This window comes from Gymnoscopelus braueri (genome assembly GCF_963280865.1).
Source record: "Gymnoscopelus braueri genome assembly, chromosome: 4".
In the NCBI taxonomy this organism is placed as follows: Eukaryota; Metazoa; Chordata; class Actinopteri; order Myctophiformes; family Myctophidae; genus Gymnoscopelus; species Gymnoscopelus braueri.
In genome coordinates this window covers 6274402-6291309 of record NC_137605.1, presented here as the reverse complement: position 1 = coordinate 6291309, position 16908 = coordinate 6274402, and the positions used below count along the sequence as shown (strand labels likewise).

The 16908-nt window shown below is 40.6% G+C and overlaps 1 protein-coding gene across 1 annotated transcript in view; it reads left to right on the top strand.

The window, feature by feature from the left end:
• Window positions 1-2715: 2715 nt before the first annotated feature.
• The window catches only part of nmt2 (N-myristoyltransferase 2), a gene marked incomplete at its 5' end in the record, with an annotated part of 29774 nt that continues 15581 nt past the window's right edge, over window positions 2716-16908 (top strand). The window contains 6 exons of the mRNA XM_080427211.1: window positions 2716-2825; window positions 4475-4592; window positions 5533-5674; window positions 12907-13025; window positions 14525-14616; window positions 16043-16159. Of these exons, the coding sequence (XP_080283337.1) occupies window positions 2716-2825; window positions 4475-4592; window positions 5533-5674; window positions 12907-13025; window positions 14525-14616; window positions 16043-16159 (698 nt within the window). The remainder of the gene's footprint in view (window positions 2826-4474; window positions 4593-5532; window positions 5675-12906; window positions 13026-14524; window positions 14617-16042; window positions 16160-16908) is intronic.

Here is a 16908-nt window from a genome sequence, read left to right as displayed (position 1 = left end):
ATTAAAATAAATAACCTGCTTCCCGATTAACCGACATGAGCAAGATTAACCCATTAAGACCTTGAACGCATCTGTGTCACTTTAGATTTCTTTGGCTATTCAAAAATAGCAGATATACAAGCTCACAGCGCGGCACCGAGTGCCGTGCTATGAGCTTGTAGATCTGCTATTTTTGAAAATTCTTGAAAACATTTTTTTCTTTTTTAAAAAAACTGTTAGGATTTAGAAAACATTTTTAAGAATCGCCTCAGGTCTTAATGGGTTAAGTCGTTTCAATACATTTTGGGTTAATTGCCCCGGCCTTAATATCCCCTCAAGGTTCTAGTGTGTGATCAATCATAGCTGCTGTGTGTGTGTGTGTGTGTGTGTTTGCGCCCTGGTCAACATGATGTGAGCTTGTGCTGTGAATGGCATTCTCTTCTGTCTTTGTATCCTCCAAGCAACCACCAAATATGTTCTGTAATCTGTACACAACACGCCCCGAGTGTCTTCTTTGCCGGTTGCTTGCATTATATTTGAAGTCGTCTATTATTCTGAATAAACAGCCAAACTTGGTGTGTGTGTGTTCTTGAAGAAATCTGAAGTGTTTAGCGGCGTTCTGTGTTTGAACGACCAACTTGGTGAAAACATTTTATTCAATTGTTTTGTTACTTGTCAATCTCAAACCCCGTACGGCTAATGAAAATGGAATTATTTGTATGTACGTTTTTGGGGTGGTTGGGCATAATGTGTTGGTTTTATTTATGTACAGACAATTCTATAACACATGCATTTATTTACAAATACAGTACATGAACATAGCTTTACATTTTACACCTCCCAGGGTTCCCCAGCTAAATTATTTGTAAATGGAAACCAATTATTGGACCGTCAAGGCCCCAGACCGCACCAATGCAACTCCCTGCGACTGCCATTGGGGATCAGGGTTGCAAGTAGTTGCATGTTGCAAGGAGTCGCTTTGGTGCGGTCTGGCCAGTGGTGGAAAAAGTACTCAAATGTTTTACTGAAGTAAAAGTATCAATACTGCAATTTAGAAGTACTCTGTTACAAGTAAAAGTCCGGAATAAAAAATGTACTTGAGTTAAAGTACAAAAGTATTGGTATCAAAATGTACTTAAAGTACCAAAAGTGAAAGTACTAAAATATTTGAAAATAGCAGATCTACAAGCTCACAACGCGTCGCGTTGTGAGCTTGTAGATCGGCTATTTTCAAATAGCCTATAGGTATAAAATAGGGCTAAAGTGGTCACGTATGTTTCATAATATCATAATTTACATCTGAAATGTAACTAGTAACTAAAGTTTTCAAATAATTGTAGTGGAGTAAAAGTATAATATTTGCCTCTTGAGATGTAGTGGAGTAGAAGTAAAAGTATTGGAAATACTCAGGTAAAGTACAAATACCTCAAAATTGTACTTAAGTAAAAGTAAATGTACTTAGTTACTTTCCACCACTGGGTCTGGCCTTTACTAATCTGAGTTCCCAGAAGTTTTCGCCAGCTCTCGCATACAAACGGGAGGGGCGAGGAATCCAGTGTGTGGACACGGATAACAGTGGGGGTTCCCTGAAATAGGCTCCATGCACAGCAGCCAAATTGGAAGGAAATAGGGCCTTTTCCTTACTTCCTTTACAGGTGTTACCAATTAGACCCTCCAGAAAAATGCGATTATGCGATCACAGAATTTACCGCATAATCATCAAAATGGCGCATAATTATGCGGGGGTAACGTCTTTAAAAAAAGGCTGCATCGCATAATATGCGCATCGCATAATATGCGCTTCGCATATTTCCGTATATTTTGACTTTTCACATATTTCGCATTTTTCGCAACTTCGCATATTTCGCAACTTCCAGCAATCTCACCGCATAAAATTACAAAAAAAAACGCATATTTCATCGCAAAATCAAGGATTTTAGCCCGCATAATCAAAGAGTTTTTCTGTTCAAGGACCCCCATAACTCTGAGAGTACACATGGAACCAAATGGACCCTTCGTTCCATTTGTACACTCCGAATTGTAAAGGCGGTTACACACCGGCGAATATGCGAATATACGCAAAATTCTTATTATTCGCATGCGAATATGCGAATATACGCAAAATTCGTATTATTCGCATGAAAATTATCGCCCCGGTGTGTAAGGACCTTAAAGGTCCTTACACACCGGGGCGAATTCTTCATGCGAATAAATACGTTTTTTTTGTAAACCTTAGGCTATAAAGTCAATGCAAGCTTCCACACCAGTTTCGCGGAGCGAAAAAAGCGTCTTTTAATTATTCGGAACGAGTCCGAATTTTGCGTATATTCGCATATTCGCCGGTGTGTAACCGCCTTTAGGGTCCATTTGGAACCCCCTCAAGGAACCATGAGGGTACCAAGACCAGAGTAGCAACCCGGACTCTGTTTGACCAGAATGAAACGGAGCCTTTATTAGTATAATTGGTAAGACCAGTGAAGGAAGTAAAGAAGAGGCCCAATTTATTTCCAATGTGGCTGTTGTGCATGGAGCCTATTAAAAGTTTGAGAATCACTCAAAAAACACACACAAACGAGAAATAAAAGTATGAGGGTTTGGCCGCTGGGTGGCGTCTTTACCCCACTGTCAGCTTAGTGTCCCCCCCCCCCCCCCTCCCTCCCCTCCCCATACGATCTGCCTCGCTTGCTTGTTTTTTTTTTTTTTTTTTCTTCTTTTTTTTTTTTCTACATTTCCATGATGGCGGAGGACAGTGAATCCGCGGCCAGCCAGCAGAGCTTGGAGCTGGACGACCAGGACACCTGCGGGATCGACGGGGACAACGAGGAGGAGAATGAACACATGCAGGGGTGAGCGTTAACGGTCCCCGGGGCCCGGCCCGGCTCGGGTTAGGACCGGGGGGTTGTGTGTGTTACTTTTCTAGCACTGGGGCCGGTTCTGGAGGCTGTTGTGTCGGGGAGTGGATGGAGGAGGTTGAGGAGGAGGAGGAGGAGGAGGAAGGGGAGAGGAGGAGGAGGAGGAGCGGCGGCGCCTGGCTGGTGGTGGTGGTAGCGCAGTCGCCCGCGTCACGCCGATACCGGTGACCCGTCACAGTCTGTGACCACAGGGGTCGCTGTGATACGACATTGGGGGGGAAATGTTGTCTGTTTATTTTATTGTGCTTTCAGCATGATCACAGATGTTTAAAAATAGAGGTGCCATTTAAAAAACACTGAATTGTTTTGCTGATTACAATTAAAACTTCAACTCTAAAAAAAAATGCAATTGCCTATCTAATAATCCAATATCCTCAAACACAGTTAAATGCTAACGGGGAGGCTGCTTCGTGAGGACTGCCATCAATGTATTTGAAAATTATTGTTATTAATTACAACATGAGCATATGGGCTCAAATGAATGAAAGATGCCATTTTTTTTTCACATGGTAAGAAAGGGTATGAAAACACGTTAATCTCTGAAATGTGCCGAAATGGCAAAACGGCGCGACACTGCATTCGGTAGGTCACCAGTCGGAGTGTAACGGCACACTAGCCTAGCAACATTAGCTGGTACACCTCTGTACTGCACATCTCTGTATGGAACATCATGACAGAGACACACACACACCAACGTTTGAACTGCATCCATATACAGTAGGCTCTATGCACAGCAGCCATATTGTGAAGACATTCACAGGTGTTACCAATGATACTAATGAAGGCTCTGTTCCATCATTCTGGTCAAACAATCAAGTCAGGGTGCCGATATTGTGCATGTTGGCTCACTGGAAACACTGCTACACCAGTGGGTCTAAAATGTGGGGTCCACTGGTCCAGGGACCCTCATGGTTCCTTAAGGGGTTTCCAAATGGGCCCTTACGGGTGTGTAACTCTGAGAGTGTACAAATGGAACCAAATGGACCCGTAATCTGTTCTGTTCATGTCGGTAAGCGACACCCTCTCTCTCATGTGATGGACTATATTACATTTGCCATATTGCCTATTAGCAGGGGTCAACAGGGGGTCCAGCATCCCTAGGGGGTCCTCAGAGTAACCACGGGGGGTCCGCCAAATCTTTGTGATTGGGAACATTAGCGGAAAATGGCAGATCTACAAGCTCACAACGCCTCGTAGATCTGCTATTTTCTGAGAGTTGGTGTAGAGGGGAAAAAGAGCAGAGCCAATGGTCAAGTTGACTAAATATTGAGGGTTTAAAAAACGTCTGCACATTAACATGAACATATTAATAAAACATACAAATATAATGTATGTAAAACAAGTCTATGAAGCTATCTATGAAATGTATGGAAAGGTTTAACCTGCAACACAGTTTTATACAATATGTAGTGGGGGTCCCTGCTTCATCTCTCTCTCTGCTATGGGGTCCTTGGCCTGAAAAACATTTGAAGACCCCTGGCCTATTAGTTCAGCTGTCTTTAGTCAACATGCACAGCTCCCTGGCTCGCTACTGTAGGTTCACGTTTGCGTGTGTGTGTGTGCGTGTGTGTGTGTGTGTGTAGGAGTCCGGGGGGAGACCTGGGGGCCAAAAGAAAGAAAAAGAAACAGAAGAGAAAGAAAGAGAAGCCGAGTTCTGGAGGAACCAAGTCCGACTCCGCCTCTGACTCTCAGGAGATCAAGGTACACAGACATCTTCATTTACTGTTGTTCAGTGCCCAGGTGCCCGGCTCAAAGGCATACATCCCGGAATACATCCCGCTTTGTGTGTGTGTGTGTGTGTGTGTGTGTGTGTGTGTTTGTGTTTATCAGTGGTGTGAAGTACCTACGTGCATTTACTCAAGTACTGTACTTGTAATTTATAAAACATACTTTAACCACTTTAGCCCTATTTTATACCTAGGCTATTTGAAAATAGCCGATCTACAAGCTCACAACGCATCGCATCGCATCGCGTTGTGAGCTTGTAGATCGGCTATTTTCAAACGTAGGGTAAGTGATTTGCTTTGGTTAAAATAAGTGTTAAATAGCTCTATATTCTGATAGTAATCATTGCTATAGAGTGTTTGTTCAGTAACAGGAGTCTCCTTGTCTCCAGCTCTTTATGAAACAGAAAATGCATTTTCGTTTTCAGTTTCATTTCCAATTTTATCCAACCAGGATAGAGAAGTCAATCAGGATACAGATTAAACAAGTGAAATTGGAAGTGATGACACTAAGAAATGAGCAGACAAAATTGGAACTGGAACACTTTACAAATTAAGCTTAAAAATAGGTACTTTCTCCTGATTGGCTGAGATTTTGACACCTATTTCTGTTTATTAAAGAGCTGGAGAGACGGAGAGACTTCTGTTACTGAACAAACACTCTATAGCAATGATTACTATCAGAATATAGTGCTTTAACCTTTTAACAAAATACTTTTTGTTTTAACCAAACAATATCACTTACCCAACCTTTTAAGTACATTTTGATACCTATACTTCTGTACTTTTACTCAAGTACATTTTGAATTCCGGACCTTTTACTTGTAACAGGAGTACTTCTACATTGCAGCGTTGATACTTTTACTCGAGTAAAAACCTTTGAGTACTTTTTCCCCACCACCGGTGTTGGTGCACAGAACCCAGGCCTGCCCATGCAGAAGCTCCAGGACATCCAGAGGGCCATGGAGCTGTTGTCATGTCAGGGTCCGGCCAAGAGCATCGACGAGGCGGCCAAACACAAGTACCAGTTCTGGGACACCCAGCCGGTCCCCAAACTCAGTGAGTAAAACCTAACCGCACACACCAACCTGTCAAATAGGCTACACCAGTGGTTCTCAAACTTTGTTTTTGAACTCCCCCAGTTTGTTATGCATAAGACCTCGGACCTGTATAGACGCCTTAACAGACAACGTCACACTGATAAGAACCAGTATGGTGTGGGGCGCACAGGTTCGGCAGCAAAAGAACCCCACCGCTCATAAGACGCAATGTTAAAGTGGTCACAGCCTCACGTGTAAAAATGCATCGCATCAAACTTTTCAGATGCTTTTTTTCTCCCAGTGTGGAGGAAGAATGCTTAGGATTTTTACTGTGATCTCTCGCTCTTGAAATGTATAATCCTTGGTTTCTGTTGTGTGTAAACAATAATAACAATTAAAAGCAGTTGTCCCCCAAACCCCACCTCCAGTGGCTGTCATAAGAACGGAGGGGGGCGCTCAATGATCATGGTACCAGAACCTGCTCTTGCTCGCGCAGCTGCAGCCCGTCAGCCCTAATTTATGCTCCGTCCCGCGAAGGTGTCGCGTGCGGAGAACGGCCGAGAATAGCAGACCTGCAAGCTCACAACGGTCGCATCCGCGACACGGTTGTGAGCTTGTATGTCAGCTGTTCTCGGTGCACAAAACCGTTGCACAATGAAGTATATATGTCTCGCTAGGGCGCACCCCACTAGCCAACACACAAGAGGGGGCGGCCATAGCTGAGTGGTTAGTGAGCCCGCCTAGGGAACCAGAGGCCCTGGTTGCCCCAGGTTCGATTCCAGGCTATCCCAGCATATGTGCCGATGATATGAAATTTGTCCCTGAGCAAGACTCTTAACCCCAATTGCTCACAGGTTCTCATTGGAAACAAGACCGCAAGGACTTTCATGAACGACCTGTTAAAAGGAATTATCCTTATCCTTAAGAGGAGGTTGAATGAACTGAAACCAGAGCACCCCAAAACAGCAGGTTTGGGGATCTGTTGAGAATTGATTACATGAAACAGTCACCTGTGCGTCCAGTCTCAATGTTTATAAACAAATAATTGGTCTATAACTCTTGAGAGTGCACAAATGGAACCAAATGGACCCGTGAAGGTTAGGGTGCACTCTCAGAATTACAGATCTGCAAAGGTCCATTTGGTTCCTCCTAACTATCAGCAATATATCTTTGTTTATGCTCTTACTTCTTTCTCCTTTTTAAATTCCTTTATGTCTGTCTTTTTTTGGAAAAAACTAATACAAATATCATAAACAACTATCAACAATATAGCTGGGGACCCCCTGGAACCCCCTCAAGGACCCCTGGGGTCTCCACTTGAGAGTGATTGAAATACACCAAGATCCAACCCCCTTTTCAATCAAATAGAGACACACAGGGACTACAAACGCGAGGTCCGTTAGAACGATGTAGTGCAGCGGTCAATGCAATCTCTAGGAGAGGCATCGTAAAATACCGTAATTTCACTGGTTGACTACTGAGGCTGTAGCAGTAGTTTTGTGTTCTAATAAAGTGTCCCATTTGTTTTATTTGTCCTTTTTAATGTGACATACCTGCCATATACAACCCACAATATACTATAATATACTCCATCAGTGTGTCAAAAGCATCCCATCGTGTGTCTCTCACTTATCATTTTTATAGGCTATTTATTTTGGACAATTATCCAAACAGCATCTTGCAAGACTATTTGTATATTAATACTAACCTGAAGAATTCACTAAGTAGTTGAAAATGTCGGGATATGCCACTCCTCCATTTAGTTGGGTTATTTCCCCAACTACATTCGGGCAAGTTAATACAACAGCGGTAAACCCACACGTTTAAATCTTTCATGTACCGTCGGAGCTCGGCTGTAGGTAGAAAATTAATATAAGCCTATGAGATGTTCAAAATATAGACATGAACAAAGTCAGTCGGGATTGTGATGAGAATTCCCATCTTCTAAGTCAGCGCTCAGTGCTGAAGTTGATAAAGACACTATACTGTACATTTGGAAACATATTTTTATTCAACTCTATATCGTCTCCAGTTCATGTAGGATCATTTTAACACATTGGGTGCCAGAGGTTTATTAAAATATTATACATTGAGTGCCTGCATTTCTTCCATCCACTTGCGTTATACGTTTCGTGCTGTAGAAGCCCCGACGCGGAAGTGCATGTAAACAAAGCGTGCGTGCGAGACAGCGGAGGGTCCCGACTAATGCCTGGAACAATAATATTTCCAACGCGATCCTCCATTGCAGCGTGATCGCCGATCGAAAACGGCTCGTTTCCACCACGTTAAAAAGAAATGGAGATATTAAGCTTTTAGTCAAGGAGATAACATTGAAAACGCCGACCGGAAGGATTTTTGACATGGAGCCACATCCAGCCTCTTCTTCTCAGAAACTCCTTGGGTGATGTCAAAGTTTCGTTTTAGCGCCCCACGTGGGCCACTAAAAATAGAATTGGGTCAAAAACGGTCCGGACCGTTTTCGGCACTTCTCGTTTGGATCCTCAAAAACGGTCCGGACCGTTTATGGCACTCGATGTGTTAAAAGTAGGCTAACTCTCATATTTATCTCATAGAGATTGCATTAACAGCTGCAGTACATCGTTCTAACGGACCTTGCGTGGATGCACTGTCTCAATTGTGGGCGTAAAGTTTGTAGTCCCTGTGGGTCTCTATGTACAGATGTTCCTAATAGAGACTTTTTCTTTCCTTAGCCATTTTGATGTGCAATAGCGCCACCTACTGAGAGGGAGACAGAGTAGGACCAATGTAGGGGCCATAGCGCGGCACCGAGTCAAATACATATCATTTTGGGGGTCCTTTACATGAAAAAGTTTGAGCACCACTGATATAGAAACATACGTTTTTTTCAGAAAACTGTTGGGATTTAGAAGATATTTGTAGAATCGGCTTGAGGTCTTAACCCACTGTTTTTTGAAAAAACTTATGTTAGTATGTCAGTGGTTCTCAATCTTTTTAATGTCAAGGGCCCCAAAATGTATATGTATTTGGCCGCCGACCCCCATCTCAAAATATGTTGTTCCAGGGACCCCCCAGAAGCAAGGATTTGAGTTAGAAATGTTCTCTTTAAAACAATATATATTCAAAGATTTGCACACATTTTCACGATTTCTCAAAAATAGCAGATCTACAAGCTCATAGCGCAGCATGAGCTTGTAGATCTGCTATTTTTGAATAGCCAGAGTGTAAAATAATGCTTTTTAGCTCAAATAAAAAAATAACACAGATGCGTTCCAGGTCTTAAGGGTTAAACCCACCCGATATAGCAGGAAATCACTCCAAGTTTAGGAGTCTTGGTTTCTCCCACCTTCGTCGGTACCATGTTTGTTCTGTTCTCTCTGTACTTGTATGTGGCGTCTTCTTCATTCATTGAAATCGGTCCTCTAAATAACAGGCTAACCCATTCAATCCGTGGGACGCAGCGTTGTCATTTTAGATTTATTTGGCGATTCAAAAGTAGCAGATATACAAGCTCATAGCACCTATGAGAGTGCCGCGCTATGAGCTTGTAGATCTGCTATGTTTAGAAAATTGTGATCATTTTTTTTGCAAATCTATGAATATGTATTCTGCAAATGTCTTCTAAATCCTAACCGTTTTTTTTTTGTTGAAAAAACGTATGCTATATATCAGTAGTTTCCAAACCTTTTCATGCCAAGGACCCCCAAAATGATATGTATTTCGCCGCGGATCCCCATCTCAAAATATGTTGTTCCAGGGACCCCCCCCCCCCCCCAGAAGCAAAGATTTGAGTAAAACATTTTACCCATTACCTCACTGAGTGCCAGAATTATTTCTGGCTATTTCTGGACAGTGCGATTAAAAAAATAATAATAATTCAAAGTAAAAAAAAAGTGCTTTAGGAAGCGAGATACAGCCTTTTTCAGTTATAAGTTAAACAAGGAGTGGATGGAGCAGCAAATCTTCAAATGATGATATCTTGGGTTCTGAACGTTTTTAATTTTTTTTTTTCAAAACACGTCATTGGCACGTTGCTCCATAGCGGGAAAACACGTGAAACGCGTCAATGGCACTCAATAAGTTAAGACCTGGAACGCATCTGTGTCACTTTAGATTTCTTTGGCTATTAAAAAATAGCAGATATACAAGCTCATAGTATATGGGCTATGAGCTTGTAGATCTGCTGTTTTTGAAAAATCTTGATATTTTTTTTATTTATTTTTTAACTGTTAGGATTTTGATTTTTTTTTAAGAATCGTCTCAGGTCTTAATGGGTTAAAAATATGTATCTTCAAAGATTTGCACACATTTTCAAAAAATAGCAGTTCATAGCGTGGCACTTGGTGGGAGCAAGACAGGGGGAGCAAGGGAAAATAAAAAGACAGATCAACAAAGAAAATATATCTACATATAATATATACACATAGCATATCCATCCTGTACAAGTATGTACATGAGGTTAGACATAAGGTATATACTGCACATCAGCGGTTCTCACAGTGGGGTCCAGGGACCCCCAGGGGTCCTTGGTGGGGTTCCAGAACTGCAAAATGTGTTAAATACAGTATCTCAATATTGTTTTACCACTTTATCTGTTAGTTTTACGTTGGCTATTCAAAGATAGCAGATGTAACTAAGCTCACAGCGTGAGCTTGTACATCTGCTATTTTTGAACATTTTCGAAAAATATTGGAAGTCTTGAAAGAACTTATGAATAATTTAGAATTGTATTAACAAATCTTCTCTTCTGGGAATCCCTGGCAAAAAAAAAACATTTTCAGATGGGGGTCCGTGGCCAAATACATATCAATTTGGGGGTCCTTGACATGAACAAATTAGACATTAAAGGGATATTTCACTTTAAAAAAAACTTTTGGTCATTTTATCGTCTACTCAGGCCTTTGTGAACCCCAGACAGTTTTTAAGTTGCTTGATTCATTATTTAGATATTTGATATTCATTTTATCAGACACGCCCCCTTCCTATAGAACCAAGAACAGGTGTTTTTGATGAATCTAACATGGTTAAAATGGAGTTTGAAGTTACAATGGGTTTGTATAGGAAGGGGGCGTGTCTGATAAAATGAATATCAAATATCTAAATAGTGAATCAAGCAACTTAAAAACGGTCTGGGGTTCTCACAAAGGCCTGAGTAGATGATAAAATGACCAATTTTTTTTTTAAAGTGAAATATCCCTTTAAAGGTGCAAAAAGAATATCAGAAAATCTTGTAGTTCTGCTATTTATTAAAAATCGTGAAAATGTGTGCAAATCTTTGAATATATATATATATATATATATATATATATATATTTTAAAGCGATTTTTTTTTAACTCACATCTTTGCTTCTGGGGGGGTCCCTGGAACGAAATATTTTGAGAGTGGGGTCCGCGGCCAAATATATTTTGGGGGTCCTTGACATGGAAATGTTTGAGCACCACTGATATAGAAACATACGTTTTTCAAAAAACTCTTAGGATTTAGAAGACATTTTGTGGAATCACCAGAAGCAAAGATTTGAGTAAAAAAAATAATATATATATTCAAAGATTTGCACACATTTTTAAAGAAATGTAAAATGACACAGATGCGTTCCCGGTCTTTATGGGTTAAGGTGCAAAGGGTATCAGCGCATTGTCAGGTTCAACCACATAGTCCACTAAAAGGCACCTTCAACCGGTAGCTATGATGACATGTTTTGGAAAATGATTACATAATTACACTGCTGAAAGAGTTAAGAGTATTTTCAAAGTCCAGTAATATTGCCTGGCCTTAACCCTTCTGCTATTTTTTTTTTAAATCGTGAACATTTTGTGCAAATCTTTTAAATATATATATTTTTACAGCAAACATTTGTTACTCAAGTCTTTGTTTCTGGGGGTCCTTGGAACAACATATTTTGAGATGAGGGGCCGCGGCCAAATACATATAATTTTGGGTGGGTCCTTTTTTTTTGAGAACCACTGATTATAGCAGCGTACGTTTTTTTCAAAAAAACTTAAGATTTAGAAGACATTTTGTAGAATCGGCCTCAGGCCTTAATGGGTTAATTGGCTGTCATAGATATTTTACTCGTAACAAGTTTAGAAAAAGTTGTACAAATGGAATCTCATATCGTCTCATCGCAATGGAAACGAGCTGTAAGCTTTTTTTTTTGCCTTTTTGATTGTGGTGGGCTACTGTAGATGTGTCTTACATGTGACATGTTTTATTTCATAATAATCAATAAAGATATCAATCAATCAATCAAAACCCTGTTCGGGTATAAACCTCATATGTCCAAAACTGTCATTTTTTTAAGCTTCAATTAAACAAAAATAGCAAAAGTAGTAGATACTACAATCTATCTTGTAGATCTGCTACTTTTGATACGTTTGTGTGACGCTGTAGTATGATCAAGTAGAGGCATTCATTTACGAAAAAACACAGAAAGTTAGAGTATGGCGTTAAGAGGTTTCCGATGGCAATCATATGCTGTAAATTATGGCAATCTCTAGCCGATCTACAAGCTCACAACGTGTCGCATCGCGACGCGTTGTGAGCTTGTAGATCGTCTATTTTCAAATAGCCTAGTTATAAAATAGGGCTGAAGTGGTTAATGTATGTTTTATAATGTAAAAAATGTATACCTGCAAAGTAACTGAAGTTTCGAAATAAACGTAGTGGAGTATAAAAGTACAATATTTTCCTCAGAGATGCAGTGGACGAGTAAAAGTATTGAAAATCGAAAATACCCCAGTAAAGTAAAGTAAAGTAAAGGTACGTCAAAATTGTACCGGAGTCCTACGTACTCGGTCACTTTACACCATTGGTTCTCAAAGTGGGGTCCGGGGACCCCCAGGGGTACTTGAGGGGGTTCCAGGGGGTCCCCCAGCTAAATGATGGATAGGAAACAAATGGACCCTTATGGGTCTGTAACTCTGAGAGCGTACAAATGGAACCAAATGGACCCTAACGGGTCCATTTGGTTCCATTTGTACACTCTCAGAGTTAAATTAACATTGATTTTACAATATAAATTGGGGTCCCAGAGATAGAAATGCCATTACATGGGGGTCTGTAGCCCTAATGCATGTCAAACTGGGGGTCTTTGAAATTAAAATGGTTGAGAATCACTGCTGGAGAGCCGTAAAAAACTAATCTTATTGGGGTCCCTGGCTTATCTTTTCAAATGGGGGTCCGCGGCCTAATAAGCGTCAATTTGGGGGTCCTTGACATGAAAGAGTTTGAGAACCACTGCTTTACGCCACCGGTTGTTTTGCTGTGTGCAGATGAGGTGGTGACGAGTCACGGCCCCATAGAGGCAGACAAGGAGAACATCAGGCAGGAGCCCTACTCCCTACCTCACGGGTTCATGTGGGACACACTGGACCTCAGCAACGCTGACGTGGTTAGTACTGTACTCTTTGATATTTACTCATTCACTGGCAGAATTTAAATCAAGTCTTAAAGGGATATTTCACTTTAAAAAACTAATTTGGGCCATTTTTTATCGTCTACTCAGGCTTTTGGGAGCAACCCCCGAACAGTTTTGATATATTATTGATTTCAGCTGTTGCAATTCCAAACATGCAAACATGACCCGCTTTAATTACTTTTAGTTTATATTAGTAGCTTAATGACCTGTATTAAAATTCTATTGTCTTTTTTTATGTCCAATGTATTTGTATTTAAGTTCATAAAGTTAACATAAGTATAACTTAAATGCACTTGAAATTAAATAAAGATGTTACTTTTCAGGATTCTATTTAAAAAATAGCCCCAAAAAATCATCCACTGCCAGCGATTTTTCGATTTTCTGACCTTTTCAAGTAGGTCACAGAATATTTATCTCCTGTATGATCTATCCCCCTGGTCGCTGCTAATCACTGAGGGTTTCACTGTGCTTCCGTGAAAAAAAACAGAAATGTCATCGCGGCCTCCCGTTCGCTTGTCATACGCCGTTGAAAATAGCATGTCTCGCCAAAAAATACATAGTAAAACACAGGAGCCGATCGAGATACAGAATATTTCCCAAATACTTTAACCAGGAAGTGAATGGAGCAGTACATCTTTGGATCACGTTATCTCCTGGTTCTGTGTGGAAAAAGTAAAACAAATACTAAAATACGAAAAAACGGGAGGGATTGTACCGAACGTGACGTCACGTTCGGGTGAAAATCAGTTTGGCCTGTTTTGAGACCAATTTACAGAAAACCCCAGATATGCTGTGAAAGCCTGAGTGCTCAAACTGGGGTATTTTTTGGGATAGAAGAGGGGTAGGGGAGACCAAAAACACACAAAAAAGAAGGAAAAGTTAACATTCATGGTGTAGTCCCTTTAAAGGGATATTTCACTTTAAAAACTAATTTGAGCCATTTTCTCGTCTACTATCGCATTTGGGAGCACCCCAGACAGTTTTTAAGATGCTTGATTCAGTATTTAGATATTTGATGTTCGTTTTATCAGACACGCCCCCTTCCTATACAAACCCATTATAACTTCAAACTCCATTTTAACCATGATAGATTCATCAGAAACACCCGTCCTTGGCTCTGGTGACTGATATTGTCCTTCTAATACGTGAGGAGACCGTGTTTTTTCAATTACTTACTACTTATTACTTCATTTATTTTTTAATATTGTTTTTCGAAAATGACCCCCTCACGTATTAGGAGGGCAGGATGAGTCACCAGAACCAAGGACGGGTGTTTTTGTAAAAAAAAAAAAAAAAAGCCTGTGTAGATGATAAAATGACCAAAAAGTTAAATATCCCGTTAATATGCAAATGGCAGGTGTGTGCGTGTGTGTGTGTGTGTGTGTGTGTGTGTGTGTGTGTGTGTGTGTGTGTGTGTGTGCGTGTGCGGTGTACTATGATGACAATCCATACCTTTGCTGTCTTTCTGCCAGCTGAAGGAGTTGTACACGTTGTTGAATGAGAACTACGTAGAAGACGATGACAACATGTTCCGGTTCGATTATTCGCCCAACTTCCTCAAATGGTAAGAATCCTCATCTGCCTGTTCACAACCCTGAACCACTGCTCTGTTCAGCACTCACATATTATCTTTCTTTCTTTCTTTCTTTTACCTTTATTTATTCAGGGAAACCCATTGAGAGCAAGCTCTCTTTTTCAAGGACGCCCTGATAACAAACATTTGAATCACATTACAATGTCACAACTTTGACGACAAAGCAAAAAAGAAAAGCAGAAGCATAAAACAACATTAAAATAATCGCAAAAGGCTGTGAATCAGACAATACATACCTGGTCATATAATACATATTATATGACCAGGTTAAGCTTATAAAGCCTTTACAACATTTATTACAAACATTAATAATGCCCACATAGCCATTCAACTAGAGCCCTGATGATATATCGGTTTCGCCAATGTATCATAATAATTTGGCTTTTTTTCAGCACATTGGGACTGAATGTTATGCAGCGATTTTTAAAATGTTGCTAAAATTTTACTCTTCAAATGCAAGGTTTTGCCAGGTATAATCATCAAATTCCATATATGAAGGTCCCTTTGAATTAGTGTTATTCTATTGAAAATGAGTTTTATAAGGGTTGTCTCTGTTGATTTCTTCGACTAAAACGAGAAGAGATCCAGTAGAACTAAGACAAGTCATCATGGGTGCGGGCGGGTGTCACAGACCGCAAATAGTTGATCTACAAGCTCACAACGCGTCGCGGCGAGCTTGTAGATCGGCTATACTTTGCTACTAAGTGAAAATCATTTCGATGCCATCACGGCCCGCCAATTATTTTTTTTATGAACTAAAACACCTGTAGATTTAGTCGATTAAAATCTTATGATATTTAGTCAACTAAAACTAGACTAAAAGTAAACATTTCAGGTGACTAAAATATGACTCAAACTAAACAGAATTTTATTCAAAAGACTAAAAGTAAATCAAAATTTGCTGTCAAAATCAACGCTGCTCTGTTGGCCCTGTGGGTTTGTGTTTGCCAGCTGCATGGAGAGATGATTCATCCGCGTGAAAAAAGACAAAACACAAAACAAAATTAGAATGCACTCAGGATACGGATGAATATATTAAGATTCAGCACATGAGCTGAACAAAAAGAGAGCCCACGTTTGGGCCTGTGGTCTTGTTCAAAGGTACATGAAATAAGAGTATCTCTGAGTTCATTAGCCCTAGTGGCCCCTAATGATGGGCATGTCGTTAAAGGGGAAAATGTTCAGCTGATCTACAAGCTCACATGTTGCATTGTGACGCTTTGTGAGCTTTTAGACCGGCTATTGTAACAATTGTAGCTATTTTTATTTTAGCTAGCGATGTTGTGCGTCTAAGCTTCAGGCAGTACTACTTGTCAGTGGTGGTGGAAAAAAGCGTTTTGGTAATGTACTGTAGTGTGTTTTGGTTGTTTAACGTGTGTGTCTGTGTGTCCGTCAGGGCTCTGCGTCCTCCTGGGTGGCTGCCTCAGTGGCATTGTGGAGTCCGAGTCTCCTCCAATAAGAAGTTGGTTGGTTTCATCAGCGCCATACCTGCCAATATCCACATCTACCACACGTAAGACACATGCCTGTCAATATCCACATCTACCACACTTAACCCATTGAGACCTGAAGCCGATTCTACATGTCTCCTAAATCCCGACAGTTTTCTGAAAAACGTATGTTTCTATATCAGTGGTGCTCAATCTTTTTCATGTCCAGGACCCCCAGAATGATATGTATTTGGCCGCGGACCCCCATCTGAAAATATTTTGTCCCAGGGACCCCCAGAAGCAAAGATTTGAGTTAAAATGTTTGCTTTAAAAATATATGTATTCAAAGATTTGCACACATTTTCACGATTTTTCAAAAATAGCAGGTCTACAAGCTCGTAGCGCGGCACTCGGTGCCGCGCTATGAGCTTGTATATCTGCTATTTTTGAATAGCCCAAAGTGTAAAATAATGCTTTTTTAGCTCAAATCTAAAAATGACACAGATACCAGGTCTTAAGGGGTTAAGACACATGCCTGTCAATATCCACATCTACCACACGTAAGACACATGCCTGTCAATATGTACTGTACGTCTACAGTGATGTTGAACCGTTTTCATTGTAATGGCCCCAGGGATGGGTGGTCATTCAAGTGGGTCCCAAGGGAAACTGAATGGGTCCCCAATAAGAACAGAACGTCTGAACCCATTAACACATTCCATGCCAGAGTTTAATATCATAAATAATGTACTCACCAGTGCCAGCGATTTATTGCTGTTTTTTTGTTTTTTTCACGTCGCCACAGACATCGCTAAATCCGTTAAAAGCATTG